General features: G+C 46.8%; 1 protein-coding gene across 5 annotated transcripts in view; it reads right to left on the reverse strand.

The window, feature by feature from the left end:
• The window catches only part of LOC131302081 (DExH-box ATP-dependent RNA helicase DExH5, mitochondrial-like), a 116,121-nt gene that overhangs the window by 98,940 nt on the left and 1,804 nt on the right, over positions 1–15,377 (reverse strand). Inside the window, exon 1 of one of the 5 annotated variants that reach the window (XM_058328679.1) lies at positions 1,064–1,123. The exons of the other annotated variants lie outside the window; for them this stretch is intronic. Within the exon in view, the coding sequence (XP_058184662.1) occupies positions 1,064–1,108 (45 nt within the window). The 5' untranslated portion in view covers positions 1,109–1,123. Of the gene's footprint in view, positions 1–1,063; positions 1,124–15,377 lie in introns of those variants that run through there. 5 annotated transcript variants of the gene reach the window in all.

A 15,377-nucleotide genomic window follows, 5' to 3' on the forward strand; every position in this document is an offset into this window, starting at 1 on the left:
TAAAATAATGTGTACTTTATCACATGGGGTTTAAGAAAAATATTATTTTAATGAACCCATGTACTTGGTGAAAGAATAACTCTTTTACCCAATGGACAATAAATCCCCTAACTTTTATTGTCCAATGGACAAAGGTTAAAAGGAAACTTTTATTTAAAATAATTAAAGTTGTCCTTTTTAAAGCATGTGACAAAAACCCTATATTAAATATAGGTGTAGTACCAAGTACCCCAATTAAATAAAAAGGCTAGGATTCTCCCCATTAGTTCATAATAGAGTACAAGTACTAGTAAATCTAGGGTTTAGATATACCCCAATAGTTTAATGCACAAAAGTACATGGGAATCCAATTATTGATTATTAAAATGCAACCTTGTACTTGGTAGAAAGATTTGGGCTATTACCCAATGGATAATAATTCCCCTAACGGTTATCGTCCAATGGATAATAAGGTAAGAGTACTTTAAATCATAATTTAAGTCTTTTTAAAAGACTACATGTCCTTTTGAAATTTACCCATGTGTTTATATATATGTACTTAGCCAAATATAATAAAGGAAAAGCTTTTGTCCAATGGGTAAAGATTACCCTAACAATCATTGTCCAATGGACAATAGTTACTAGGGTACTTTTTATAGTAAAATATTCAAAAAGTACTTTTAAAGTAATTATAAAAGTCTACTTCCAAAAGATTATAGTACTTTGTTCCAATCTTTCAAAAATCCTTTTAATATAAAGAAATGGGTTTCTATTATCCAATGGACAAAAATTACCCTAATCATTATGGACCAATGGGTAAAGGCAAAAGGTTCAAAAGTTTCAAAAGGTCCAAAAAGGTTCATCTAGTAACTAGGTAAGTCGGTTGCTTGGTTCCTCCAAGTAGTCGGTTGGAAACTAACTAAATTGGTCACGTAGGGTTTCTAGTCGAGACCAAAATCTAACTACAACGAAATTTACAAGAAAACATATAGCCACTCAAAAGAAAATAAGTAAATTAAATAAAATTCAAATATTTAACGAAATTTTTACTGACCAAAATTCAGGGGCGTTACAGTTCTCATACCAAAATAAGGTACTGCTTCTCTATGTTTCTTGTGTTTTGCAGCATTTCTCAATGTCCTTTAGTCTTCCCGTGGAAACATTGGAATTTCATTACTGCACTAGAGTTCAATTGTTATATACTTAGGAAAATAGAAATGTTTTGTATGTTTCAATGGAAATTAAAGGAAATTTTGTTCCTGTTTACACCCATTTTTGGCCAAAAATCAGGAAGTGGATTTACTGGTTAAAAGGTGGCCTTGAAGGTCGCAGTTCTAGCCTTGAAAGGCCTTACGACCGGCCACTCACGAATTAAGGTTGTCTTTTAAAAAATGATGGGCCTTCCATCATGGCCCAAATCAGTTAAAAAGTCCAAAGATTAAATTAACTTGCTTGAATGTTTCATCCAGGCCTAATCCAAGTGCCTAAGAGTAGCAAAGCCCACGAAATAAGCCCGAATCGATAGAAACCCTGGTTCATGCTCGCCGGACTTGGGCTCAGAAGGCTTACAATGGGCAAAAAGCCCATGACTTACCAAACAAGTTCAGGCTTGACCAGGAAATAGGCCCATTACTTTAAGAAAACATCGTTAAAAGCCCTCAACAAGCGGCTTGAAGGCCTCAAGCTGCTCACAAGCAGCTCAAAGGCCTCGAAGCTGCTCACAAGGAGCTCTAAGGCCTCGAAAGCTGCTCACAAGGAGCTCTAACGCCTCGAAGCTGCTAACAAGCGGCTTGAAGGCCTCAAGCTGCTCACAAGCAGCTCAAAGGCCTCGAAGCTACTCACAAGGAGCTCAAAGGCCTCGAAGCTGCTCACAAGCTGCTCAAAGGCCTCGAAGCTGCTCACAAGCAGCTCAAAGGCCTAGAATATTCTTGCTGGACAAGACTGGGTAAGCTGCTCACAAGCAGCTCAAGGTCTGTAGTGGTGGGACCCCATTCTTCAGGATGATGCAGAGACCAGCAACAAGTGGCATGCATGCAGCCCTTGGAGATTCTAGTGAGTGACTCCTGCAGACCTAAGCAAGCTGCTCACAAGCAGCTCTCCCAGGCCTGCTTAATCTTTTTCTCGATCCTTCTTCCGTAAATAATTAGGTTCAAAGGGTTTTTTGGGACCCACGAGGAGTAGAAGGCCCAATGAAATAAAGGGGGGCCTGGGGTATTTTTTGGCCTGCAGCTATGGTGGGCCCGGAAGATAGCCATACAAGCAATAGCTTGAGTGTCCAAGCAGCTCAACATGGTCTGGGTACTGCAGGGCCTGAAATTCTTTTTGCTTTTTCAGAAGATTTGCACAGAGAAGGAGGACTCCTCAGGCCTTTGCCATATTCTTGGAGTATGGGGCACGTTTTGTTCAGGAGGCAACCCCCTCATTGGAGCATTTTGGAGCTGCTCAAACCCAAGCCTTTGCTAGAAGGCCACTTGGCAGCCATGCATTGGAGCATTTTGAAGCAGCTCAAGGCTTATAGTCCCTATAATTCTCAGTTTTGGAGGCCTTGGAAAAGGTCTACGACCTCAAAAGCTCATAGCTTATGCACCTATATTCCCATTTCTTTCAAGCATTTCATGTATTCACTTCAAAGTAGTTTAAGTTTTATCACATTTCTTGTACCCAAGCTTCATTAAATCGATTAATGGAGTTCGTTTGATCCTTTTTACCGCATTGTCTTTCTTTCCATTGTTCTAACAACAAGGGAGAAATACTTTAAGTCCTTAGCCCGATAAGGCAACCAACGAACCATCACGAGGCCTTACCCTTTAGGCCGAGCACGATCACTCGATAGAAGTCAGACTTTGAGGCACAAAGGCCTTAAAAGCAATTCGGATAGACTTGTCCTGGCACGCCCTCGCATTCCAAGCCAATTTGGTTTTGACACTTTTTGTGGAGAAACATTTGGCACGCCCAGTGGGACCTCTTATCGTTAAAGGGTGACCATGGCGAAGAAAGACAACCAGAAAGGCGTTTCAGCTTCTGAACCTCCGGAGGACCCAATCCTCCAACAACCAACTCATGATGAGCTAGGCAGAGGCCTTGAACAGCCTCTCCTCAGCGTCCAAGACCTGAACGGGTCTATGGGCAGTGTACGAAACTATATGCTGGAGACCAACCGCGAGATGTCACAAGAAATTTCTCAGTATGTTGGTTCAGCAATGACAGAGATCCGAGATTCAAACCTGCACCTTGCAGCTTCTACGAGGTCACTAACAACCAACGTAAATGCGGTGTCCGCATCCGTGGGTGACTTGGTGGCTATGATGAAGGAAGAAAGGAAGGAAAAAGGCCTTCCTGACCTTCCCCCTCAAACACCTTTGATGCCGCACTTTGTGGTGTTTAATGGTTTTTCTGAACGTCCACCCCACGGGAGTTATGCTTCGCCACAACCACATGGATTCCAGGCTTCTAGTTCAGGTGGAGGATGGGCCCACGGCAGAGCACATCATCAAACTCAAGACCCGACAGGTCAAAACCCGTTAAGGCCTGTCGAGAATCTGCATAGGCGTTTCATGATGGGGGGTAGCCCCACTCCACGTCCTACTTTTGGGAACCAAAATGGCGGGCCTCATCCGATGGGAGGAGGCCATATTCCCCACGTGGCGCCCCACATGGGATTCGTACAGCAAGATACTCGGGGGGCATGGCACGGCCAGCGACAGCCAGCTAACACTGTACAAGTCAGGCCGCCGCCCCAGGAGTATGCAAGGCCTCCCCCCCTCGAACAGGTACCCGGTAGAGACCAGATCATAGCGCTGCTCCAGGAGCAGTTAGGGCCAGAATTTAGGCCTATGGGGAGGCCTATTTATACTAAGCCTCACTCAGACGAGGTTGACCAACTATTATTCCCGAAAGGCTTTCGGGTACCAGAGTTCCATACTTTTTCTGGGGAAGACACAAAGGAATCAACGGTGGAACACGTAGCCCGATTCCAAGTCCAATGTGGGGAGGCAGGGACTAAGGACGAGTGGAAGTTGAGGTTGTTTCCCAACTCCTTGACCGCCACCGCCTTTACGTGGTACATCAATCTGTCTCCCAACTCCATCCAGACCTGGCGACAAATGGAGGATGCATTCCACCAACAGTTTTATAGGGTGGAGCCAGAGGTCACAATGGCTGACCTTTCAAGCTTGTGCCAGCTCCCAGACGAAGGAGTGGAGACTTATTTGGCCAGATTCAAGAAGGCTCGATTTAAGTGCAAGGTCTCGCTGCCCGAGAAGGAGTACGTAAGCTTGGCGTTAAATGGCCTAAACTTTGAATTGAAAAATAAGTTCTACGAGGTGGAGTTCAGGGATCTTTTTGAGTTATCAGCCAAAGCAGCAAGATATGAGCGGATCTTGAGGCAGGAACAAGACCGCATGGCCGCCTCAAAGGGAACCTATTATAGAGACCCCAATTATGAGGTGGCCGCGGTGGAACCTGGGTACGAAGCAGAGGTGGCTGTCGCGGAGTTGATTAACAAGAAGCCTTATTTCTTGAAAGCTGGCAGGTTGGAAAAGGCAGACTTTGCGTCACCTTCAGGCAAGTCGAACCGGGTCTACACATTCGACATTACCAAGGCCGAGGCAATCTTCGATCAGCTCATGGCCGACAAGCTTGTGAAGCTTCATCCAGGCCATAAGCTTCCCCCAACCGAGGATTTGAAAGGCAGAGAATATTGCAAATATCATAATTCGTGGAGCCACACCACCAACAACTGTATGGTCTTCCGAAATGATATTCAGGATAAGATCGAACGTGGAGAGTTCAAGTTTGAGTCGAAAGATAAAAAGGCCATGGGTGTGGATGCAAATCCATTCCCGTCAGGCCTGAGCACCAACATGGTGTCCTTCAACATGAGGGGAATGCCGAATAATTCTCCAAGGCCCAAGGTCAGCCTAGGAGAACCATCTAGGCAAGCACGGAGGCCTACTTACGAAGACCAGTCTTCTGAGGAGGATGCCAAAAGGCCTCGTCGAGTGAAGCAGACTGAACAGCGGCCATCCCGGTGGAGTAGGCCGGCGTCAGAAATCAAGAAGTTCTTCTCACCAAAGTGCTCGCTGATTTGTAACGAGTGCGGGCAGACAGTCGAGCCATCCAGACCGCAGCTGGAGAGCATGGTGGTCAGACCTCCAGAGATTAGGCCTGATCACAGACCAGAAACGCACAAGCGTTCATCCGTTTTCTCACGTCTTCGATCTGGCCACGGAAGTGAGGCGAGGCGCGACTATGAATTTGAGGCCTTTTCTTCGGCAGAGAGGAGGCCTAGGACCGTGAAACCCAAAAACACTCCTCTAAACGAGTGGTCCAAAGTTGAACATCCTAAGTTTCCTGCAGAAAGGCCACCTTTGTCTAGGTCGCAGAAGCGGCGTTACCAAAGGTTTAGGCAGGCCGCCCGGAGGGCAGAAGAAGGAATGGATTTGGAGGGTAGGCCTGAGGAAGGTCCTTTAGAAGACCTGGAAGCTTTGAAGCAAGGAAACATGGAAATGAACTTTAGCGGAGATGAAGGCCTCGAGAGCAGTAAAAAGGGGAAGGAGAAGGTCCTGTTTCAAAGGAGTCTTTCTTGTTCCGAGGAGGACGAGACGACTAGGCCTAGGAGAGAACGCAAGCCTAAGGAAAGAATGGTAAAGGAGGATCCTACTGAGCCTCCACGCCAAGTAAGAATCCTTCAAAGGGCTGCACTGGTAGCCAATACTCCTATTCCGAAGCTGGGTGATCGATCGGCCTCAGGGGGCAAGCGAGCCTTGAACCCATTAGCCAAAGAATTTAGGCCCTCTCAAGGCCTTTCGAAGCCTTGCAACATGGTTTTCATTCTGCCAGAAGAGGCGATGGTCAAGGAGCACCAAATTTCTGTCATGGAAGGTGACATAGAGGAATTGGGGGAGACGGCACAGATCTTGGGGCAGACTTCCAGACCTGTGGAAGCTGTCTCATCGGTGATTATATTGAAAGAGAAGGCTGAGAGGGAGCAGGCCGAAAAGGCCGCTTGTGCTATTTTTGAAAAACCAACTTCAAAGGCGGCCAACCACATTAAACCCTTGTACATCTCAGGATGTTTGGATGGGATGCCGGTTAATCGTTTGCTTGTAGATAATGGTTCGGCTGCCAACTTAATCCCCAAGTCCATGATGTACAAGTTAGGAAAGACCGATCAAGACCTCATCGCTTCCAGTGCAAGCTTGACTGACTTCACCGGAGGCGTCACCACTTGCCAAGGTATCTTGATCATGAAGTTGACGGTTGGGTCCAAGACGCTCACCACTCCTTTCTTTGTGGTCGATTCTCGGGCATCGTACAACGTCCTGTTGGGGAGAGACTGGATCTACGCCTGCATGGCAATCCCTTCGACCTTACATCAATGCATAGTGTTTTGGAACCAAGATGACGTCGAGGTAGTATGGGCAGATCGTAGGCCTTTTCTTGCTTCCACAAACCATGCGGAAGCAATGTTGTATGACCCAGACATTGGCCCAATGAAGATAGCAGGCCTGGACAAGTATGGCCGCCACAAAACAGTTTCCATCTCCCCACAAGCCTCCATAGATGAGTTAAGAAAGCTGTTCCAAGAGCTAGTCGGCCCGGATAATCACAGGCCGATTGCTCCCACGACTCAAGCCATTTCCAATGTCAGTACGACCGATTGACCAAGAGGAGGACATGGCCCTTCAGGCCATGATTGCACGATTCAGTTCTTACTTAATGGAGGAAAGAATGTATAGGTCGTGTGAAGAAGAAGGTCCCTCGCCGATAGGAGCAGCGGAATTCATCTATGAAGACGAAGGCCTTGCAAAAGGCCCTGACGTGATACAAATGGAGGACTTAGACGCAGCCCCAGCTAAGATGGACGATTTGAAGGCCGACGTTCAGGATCCTTTGCAAGAAATCAACTTGGGAGATTCCGAGAACCCCAGGCCTGTGTACATCAACCAGCTCTGGCCCGATGAGGTAAAAGAAAAACTCATTCGACTCGTGACGGAATTCAAAGTTTGCTTTGCATGGGATTATGATGAGATGCCAGGCCTCCCAAGGGATTTGGTCGAGCACAAGCTGCCAATACAACCGGGATTCATGCCGTTCAAGCAACCTCCAAGGAGGATGTCAAGTGAAGTGGAGCTTAAGGTCAAGGAGGAGATCGAGAGGCTTCTTAAGGCTGGCTTCATTCGAACGGCAAGGTACGTGACTTGGCTTTCTAATATTGTCCCAGTGGTAAAAAAGAATGGCAAGATTCGAGTTTGCATAGATTTTAGAAATTTGAACCTTGCTTCACCAAAAGATGAATACCCGATGCCATTGGCCGACTTGATGGTTGATGGAGCGGCAAAGCATAAGTTTTTGTCTTTTATGGATGGGCATTCGGGTTACAACCAGATCTTCATCAACGAGGCCGATACCGCCAAAACAGCATTTAGGTGTCCGGGGGCTTTAGGGACATTTGAATGGGTTGTGATGGCATTCGGCCTGAAAAATGCGGGAGCCACGTATCAACGGGCCATGAACGCCATTTTCCATGACTTTATAGGCCGTTTCATGGAAGTCTACATTGATGACGTGGTGGTAAAATCTCAATCCTACGAGGAGCATTTGGGACATCTCCGAAAGGCTTTTCAAAGAATGAAAGAGTTCGATTTAAAGATGAACCCTTTGAAATGTGCCTTTGGGGTATCCGCGGGAAACTTTCTCGGATTTTTGGTTCATCAGCGAGGAATTGAGGTCGACAAGAACAAGTCGAAGGCTTTGATGGAAGCAAAACCTCCGTCAACAAAGAAAGAGTTGCAGCAGCTCCTCGGATCCCTAAACTACTTGAGGAGGTTTATTTCAAACTTAGCAGGGAGGGTCAAGGCATTTTCTCCATTACTGAAGATAAAGGACCGAGAGGATTTCGTTTGGGAGGCCTGTCATCAGGAGGCCTTCGAAGCAATTAAAGGGTATCTAGCGCGGACCCCGGTTTTGATGCCTCCAATTAAGGATAGGCCATTGAAATTATATATTTCTGCGGCTGAGGATTCGGTTGGAAGTTTGCTGGCCCAAGACAATGAACAAGGCATGGAGAAAGCGGTTTATTATTTGAGTAGATTGTTGACTCCCTGTGAAAAACGATATTCTCTTATCGAAAAATTATGTCTTGCCTTGTACTTTTCAGCAATAAAATTGAGGCACTACATGTTGCCCGTTTCTGTTTACATCATGAGTAAAACGGACTTAATCAAATACTTGTTAACTCGGCCCATCTTAAGAGGCCGAATTGGTAAGTGGTCCTTGGCCTTAATGGAATTTAGTTTTTGTTACGTTCCTCAAAAAGCGGTGAAAGGCCAGGCCTTGGCAGATTTCCTGGTTGATCACCCATGTTTGGAGGTCAATAATGAAGTCAGCCCAGGCTTGGACGCGATGGAGGTATCTGTAAAACCTTGGAAGTTACTTTTTGATGGATCCAAAACACAAGAGGTGTCAGGCTGTGGGATTATAATAATTTCTCCTGAAGGCTTGAAAACTGAATGTTCCTTCCAATTCGATTTTCAGTGCACGAATAATCAGGCCGAGTACGAGGCAGTGGTGATAGGCCTTGAAATTTTGAGAGAATTAGGGGCCGGAACCATTGAAGTAATAGGAGATTCAAGCATTGTAATAAACCATATAGCAGGCACGTTCAAATGTTATAGCGAAGATTTGGCACCGTACTATATGGCCGCAATGCAACTTGTACACGATTTTGACGATGTGACGGTAAGGCACGTACCAAGGAGAATGAACGAGGAGGCTAATAGTTTAGCTCAGGCCTCAACAGGCCTGAAGCTTTCTCCGGGCACCTTGTCTAGGGCCGTGACGGTCCAGAAGAAATTGTTGCCCTCTGTCCGAAGGAGAGGGTTAGGTCTGCCAGCATTTATAGTAGAGCCTCTCGGGCCAACGATCGAGGATAGTCAACGAGAAGATGGGCCACAGCAGAGTGGTTGGCGTGATCCCATCATTTCGTTCCTCAAAAATTCGTGTACCAAGGTAACAAAAAAGACTAGGAGGAGGGCCATTAGCTATCTTTTGATAGGAGATGACCTGTACAAAAAGAGTCTAGAAGACGATTTACTCCTTAAATGCCTTGACGGGGTGGAAGCTTTGAGAGTGATGGGTGAGGTACACGAGGGTGTTTGTGGTGCTCACCAATCAGGTGTCAAAATGAGGTGGTTGATTAGGAGGTATGGATATTATTGGCCACGGATCCTTGAAGATTGCATCCGATATGCTAAAGGATGCCAGGCCTACCAGGCCCATGGTCAAGTTCAACACGTGCCAGCAGCCAACTTCCAGGCCGTGATTAAGCCATGGCCTTTTAGGGGATGGGCAATGGATCTAATAGGGATGATACACCCGCCTTCGTCTAAAAACCATACTTTTATTTTAGTGGCCACGGATTACTTTACTAAATGGGCCGAGGCCTTCCCATTAAAGACTGTGAACTAGCAGGATGTCATCAAGGCCATAAAGGAGAGGGTCATTCATCGATTCGGCATTCCCCAACACTTGGTGGCCGATAGAGGATCGGTTTTCTTCGGAAAGGAGGTCCAGGCTTTTTGTAGCCAATACCACATTAACCTATCCCATTCCACCCCCTACTATGCTCAAGGAAACGGCCAAGCGGAATTTACCAACAAAACCTTGATTAGGATAGTAGAAAAAATGGTTGAGGAGAAACCGAGAGTATGGCATGAGCTTCTGTCCGAGGCCTTATGGGCCTATAGGACGTCCAAGAGGGAGGCCACTAACGTTACTCCTTATATGTTAGTGTATGGCCATGACGCAATACTACCGATGGAGGTCACCGTTAGGTCAACAAGGTGGGCTTACCAGAATGGCCTTACCCCAGCAGAATATTCCCAGGCCATGCTCATGGAATTGGAAGATTTAGACGAAGTGAGGTTAGCAGCCTTCGACCATATGGTGGTCCAAAAACAACGGGTGGCCAGGGCCTACGACAAGAGGGTCAGAAGGAAAAGCTTCTCAAAAGGAGATTTGGTCTGGCAAACCATATTACCTTTGGGTACGAAGACTTCCAAGTATGGGAAATGGTCTCCGACGTGGGAAGGGCCCTACCAAATCTGCCAGGTCTTTAGGGGTAACGTGTATCTCCTTACGGGCTTGGATGGTAAAGTCCATAAGCACACTATTAATGACAAGTTTTTAAAACATTATTATCCTACCGTATGGGAGATGGGGGATTTTAATGAGAAACTGCCATCTCAAAATATAAGCGCATGAGCAGAAAAGCTAAAGGCCAAAGGTGAAGCCCTTCGGCTGCGTTTAAACAAGCAAAAGGCCTAGCAAAAAGGGAGTCGCCGGCCGAAACACAGTCAAAAAGGCCTAGGAAGTAGTAGGCCACACCAAAAACAAAACAGACTAGCCCCAGGCCTGATAAAAGAGTTTTAGGCCAGGCTATCGCGAGCAAGGTTTAAAAGGTGCAGGGCTACGGTTATTACATGTTTTATGATGTTTAAAGTTCATTTTCCAAGCTGATCTTGAGGCTTGACCAGGCCATGACGGCATCATTAATCACCACCTCTGCTTGATCCCTCGAGACCTCAATTGTGGGCTTTTCGACCATCAATGTCTGAAGGGCATCCAGAGGGCCTTGAGCAGCATCGATGAATTCCTGCCTCCGCTGGGCCAGCAGTGCTTCGTGCTGTCCATGGTCTGCTAATTGCTAACGGGAATCGACCAACTGTTGTTCTAAGGCCTGGATGGTTGAAAGAAGCTCTTGGCGCCTTGTTTTGGCCGCTCCAATCTCTGTTTTGAGCTGGTTCCGTGCCTCAAGCCCTTGCTTCAGTTCCTGCTGCAGGGCATCGATCTTGCTGAGCTTGGAGGCAGCAAGTGTACGCTTCTCGGTGGCCGACTCGAAGGACTTCTTTAGGTTCGGGAGATCCCTGAGGAAAGTTTGTAAGACAGGATCAGCGCTCCCCCCTAAGGCCTGGGATTTAACCAAAGTGTTCACCGATTTGCGGATTGCAGGATAATGGTATGGGTGAAAGGCGGACTCAACACCCAGGCCTAGAGCTACTTTCAGGTTTTCCTTGGCTTGCTGAATCTCCTCGGGTGGGAATGATACTGGGGTTGATGACCCAATTCCGCTACCAGAGGTCCCTGAGGCAGTAGGATTCATTAACTCTTCCACGGTTTGGAAAAACTTGTCGAAAGACTCGTCGTCAAGGTCAAGAAGGATTGGTTTCTTTTCGACAGATGGCTGAGTTTTTGGGGTTCCCAAAGAAAGAGAGGTAGTCTTAACCTCCCTAGAGGTTTTAGAATCAGGCTCAGAACCCCCAGACTCACTTGAAGAACCAAATTCATCGAGTTCCTGCCAAGACCGATGAAGGATCAATATTAGCCTGGACCACGATAAGAGGGCTAAGTGAAATAAATCCTTACATGAACAAAAGGGGTGCTAGAATCTGTCCCCTCGAGAGAGGCAGTGCTTTGTGTCTTTCGAGCCAAAGTTACCTGCAACTTTTTTGTCTTGGCCGTGGCGGGTTTCGTGCCCTTGCTGCTGCTACTCTTACCCAAGGCCTGATCCAATGAAAGTAAATAGGTAAGGCATGATTACGCACGATTATGCAACTGGGGGGCAGATTGTAAGCCAACAATGGTAAGAAGTTACCGTCGTGGATGGAGATTCTTCTTCTTGAAACTTAGACGCACTAGCCCGCGTTCGATCAGCGATGGTGGTCTTAATAACCTAGGTAAAGCACCGTGGACCCTGTAAATACAAGGCCTGAAAGCCGACAGAGATGAAAAGCTCTGGGAAGAAAGGATACCTTTGAAGGTTGTTGTTTCCCAATGGTGGCCTTCGGGGCCGGAACGGGGGGTTTCTTTGCCTTTTTAGAGGCTTGCTTTTGTTCCACCTCTTCATCTTCATCAAGATCTGTGTAAAAGGCAATTGATCAGTAAACAAATCAGCAAGAGAGACGGACAGAGGCAATGCAAACATAATCTTACCTTTCCTTTTAGAAGAGGTAGCCGAGGTTGTCTTAACCTTGGAAATGCCCTTTTTCGATTCAGGAGGAGGTGGGAGAGCAAGGTCTTTCAAAACTTTTCCCATAGGCTTGGACAGAAGAGGCTTGATGTAGCCCTTCCACCAGGTATCAAATTCATTTGATTTCTCAGGAAATTCGGAGTAAGGCTTGAAGTCAAAATCAGCTTTGGCTTTGTCAGAATCGTTTCTCACCTTCTCCAGGAGTTTCAGATCAATAACAGGCCTCGGTGTGAAGTTGGCGTTAAGTGATTTGTAAGGAGGGAGGGGGATGAGTTGAAGTAGGCCGAATTGTCGTGCAAACTGGGCGGCATTATAAAATTCAACTCCAACCTTATCATTCCTCGATTGGGCACTCAAACCGAACAATAAGTCTCTAGAAGTTAAAAAGCTTGCCCAAATCTCCTTATGATCATTATCCCCCTCTTCGGCCTCTCCAGGGGAGGCCTTAAGCCAAGCTGGGACCGTGTCCCTTTCGAAAGGCATCCAGCCCTCACCCATCGAAACAAAGTCAGAATAAAAGTACTTAAAGCAGGCCTCAAAAGTATGGTCTCGGGGGGATAGGTCACGATAGTGAAGGCCATAACAGGTGTTATCGGGAATCTTGTCCAAGATAGGGCCTAGGGAAAGAAAGTAGGCCCACAGCCACAAAGTCATGACCCATAGAGGCCCGGCAGCAAAAACATATTGATTTTCTAGAAGGTCATGCATGCCTCTATAAACGTAGGCCAACACCAGGGGGGCCATGGCTACCTCTTTGCCCGAGGCCAAGGCTTTGGCCAAATCCGTAAAGTCTTTAGTGATTCGACTCGAAGAGACACAGAAGATGAATTTATTGAGCCAATAAATTAGGAAGGCTACATGCTCCTCGTCAGTGACTTCCCCTTTTCCGTGGAAGAGAGAAACGAAGCGAGTATAGGCCAAGTATTCTGATGCAGGGTAATCAAAGACAGGAGTCGCTTGGCTCAAGAAACAATCAGCCTCGACTCCGTGAACGCGGAGGTCGGTAAGGAAATAGACATCTTGAAGGGTTGGACCCATCATCCCAACTCTAAAGTGAAAGCTGTTAGAAGTTATGGACCAAAACTGGGCCGCGGCAAAGAAGAGGGCTTTGTCCATATTTATGGAACACCTACTGAGCATAATGGCATCATGAATACCTATTATTTCCCACAAATCGCCCTTGGCCTCGGCAACTCGGTCCAACCAAGCAATGTATTCTTTATCAGGCCGAGGCCATAGCCGATTAGGGTTTGGTTTGTGATAACAGCCCCAGAGGGGTTCCACCGAGTCAAAAGGCAAGGAGTCCTCAGCAAGGGGATAGTAAGCAAATAAAGAAGGAGGAAACTCACTGTCAAGAGCAGGACCGAGGGCCATTCCCGATTTTGCTTCCTTTTGCGGAATCAGGACCTCGGTGTGAACAAGGGTTTCTTCTCCTTCGAGGATCTGCGCCACTTGGATAGCGAGACTCGCTGCTTTTGGGCTTTTCTTGGGAGCCATGGAAAGCTTAGCTAAGAGTTAGGGTTCTTGTTTCTCTCACAGTGTAACGAAGAAGACGAAGGAGAATGAGAGACTACGGAAGGACTGTAACTGCTCTCGGTCGTGGGGAAGAAGAGGGTGAGGTGGTGTTTTGTGAAAATAAAGACAGGGAGTTATGGAAGGAGTTAGTGGGAAGGAGTTCATAACCGCCCATTACTCCTTCATCCTCGGGAAAAGGGAAGGCCCATGTGGGTAATCATCATCCCTCTTTTCTAGGGTATATTTCTCTCTCTCTCTCTCTCTCTCTCTCTCTCTCTCTCTCTCTCTTTGATTCTAAGATGAAAGTGGTGCCTAGGAAAGACAAGAGTTAAAAAGGGCGGCTGATTTAAAAAATTGAGAGTTACAAGACTCCTTGGAAATTAATCAGGCGCAACGGGAACACCAGGATTGCCACTGTTGTGTCTAGGTTTGTCCAGGCAGCTATCAGGGGGCCAAAATGGAACAAGCACACCCCTTAAATTTTTAAACAAAATCAAGGCATGGGGGGGCAATGTTTACACCCATTTTTGGCCAAAAATCAGGAAGTGGATTTACTGGTTAAAAGGTGGCCTTGAAGGTCGCAGTTCTAGCCTTGAAAGGCCTTACGACCAGCCACTCACGAATTAAGGTTGTCTTTTAAAAAATGATGGGCCTCCCATCATGGCCCAAATCAGTTAAAAAGTCCAAAGATTAAATTAACTTGCTTGAATGTTTCATCCAGGCCTAATCCAAGTGCCTAAGAGTAGCAAAGCCCACGAAATAAGCCTAAATCGATAGAAACCCTGGTTCATGCTCGCCGGACTTGGGCTCAGAAGGCTTACAATGGGCAAAAAGCCCATGACTTACCAAACAAGTTCAGGCTTGACCAGGAAATAGGCCCATTACTTTAAGAAAACATCGTTAAAAGCCCTCAACAAGCGGCTTGAAGGCCTCAAGCTGCTCACAAGCAGCTCAAAGGCCTCGAAGCTGCTCACAAGGAGCTCTAAGGCCTCGAAAGCTGCTCACAAGGAGCTCTAAGGCCTCGAAGCTGCTAACAAGCGGCTTGAAGGCCTTAAGCTGCTCACAAGTAGCTCAAAGGCCTCGAAGCTGCTCACAAGCAGCTCAAAGGCCTCGAAGCTGCTCACAAGCAGCTCAAAGGCCTAGAATATTCTTGCTGGACAAGACTGGGTAAGCTGCTCACAAGCAGCTCAAGGTCTGTAGTGGTGGGACCCCATTCTTCAGGATGATGCAGAGACCAGCAACAAGTGGCATGCATGCAGCCCTTGGAGATTCTAGTGAGTGACTCCTGCAGACCTAAGCAAGCTGCTCACAAGCAGCTCTCCCAGGCCTGCTTAATCTTTTTCTCGATCCTTCTTCCGTAAAGAATTAGGTTCAAAGGGTTTTTTGGGACCCACGAGGAGTTGAAGGCCCAATGAAATAAAGGGGGGCCTGGGGTATTTTTTGGCCTGCAACTATGGTGGGCCCGGAAGATAGCCATACAAGCAATAGCTTGAGTGTCCAAGCAGCTCAACATGGTCTGGGTACTGCAGGGCCTGAAATTCTTTTTGCTTTTTCAGAAGATTTGCACAGAGAAGGAGGACTCCTCAGGCCTTTGCCATATTCTTGGAGTATGGGGCACGTTTTGTTCAAGAGGCAACCCCCTCATTGGAGCATTTTGGAGCTGCTCAAACCCAAGCCTTTGCTAGAAGGCCACTTGGCAGCCATGCATTGGAGCATTTTGAAGCAGCTCAAGGCTTGTAGTCCCTATAATTCTCAGTTTTGGAGGCCTTGGAAAAGGTCCACGACCTCAAAAGCTCACAGCTTATGCACCTATATTCCCATTTCTTTCAAGCATTTCATGTATTCACTTCAA

The sequence above is a fragment of the Rhododendron vialii genome, chromosome 9a, assembly GCF_030253575.1.
Source record: "Rhododendron vialii isolate Sample 1 chromosome 9a, ASM3025357v1".
NCBI lineage: Eukaryota > Viridiplantae > Streptophyta > Magnoliopsida > Ericales > Ericaceae > Rhododendron > Rhododendron vialii.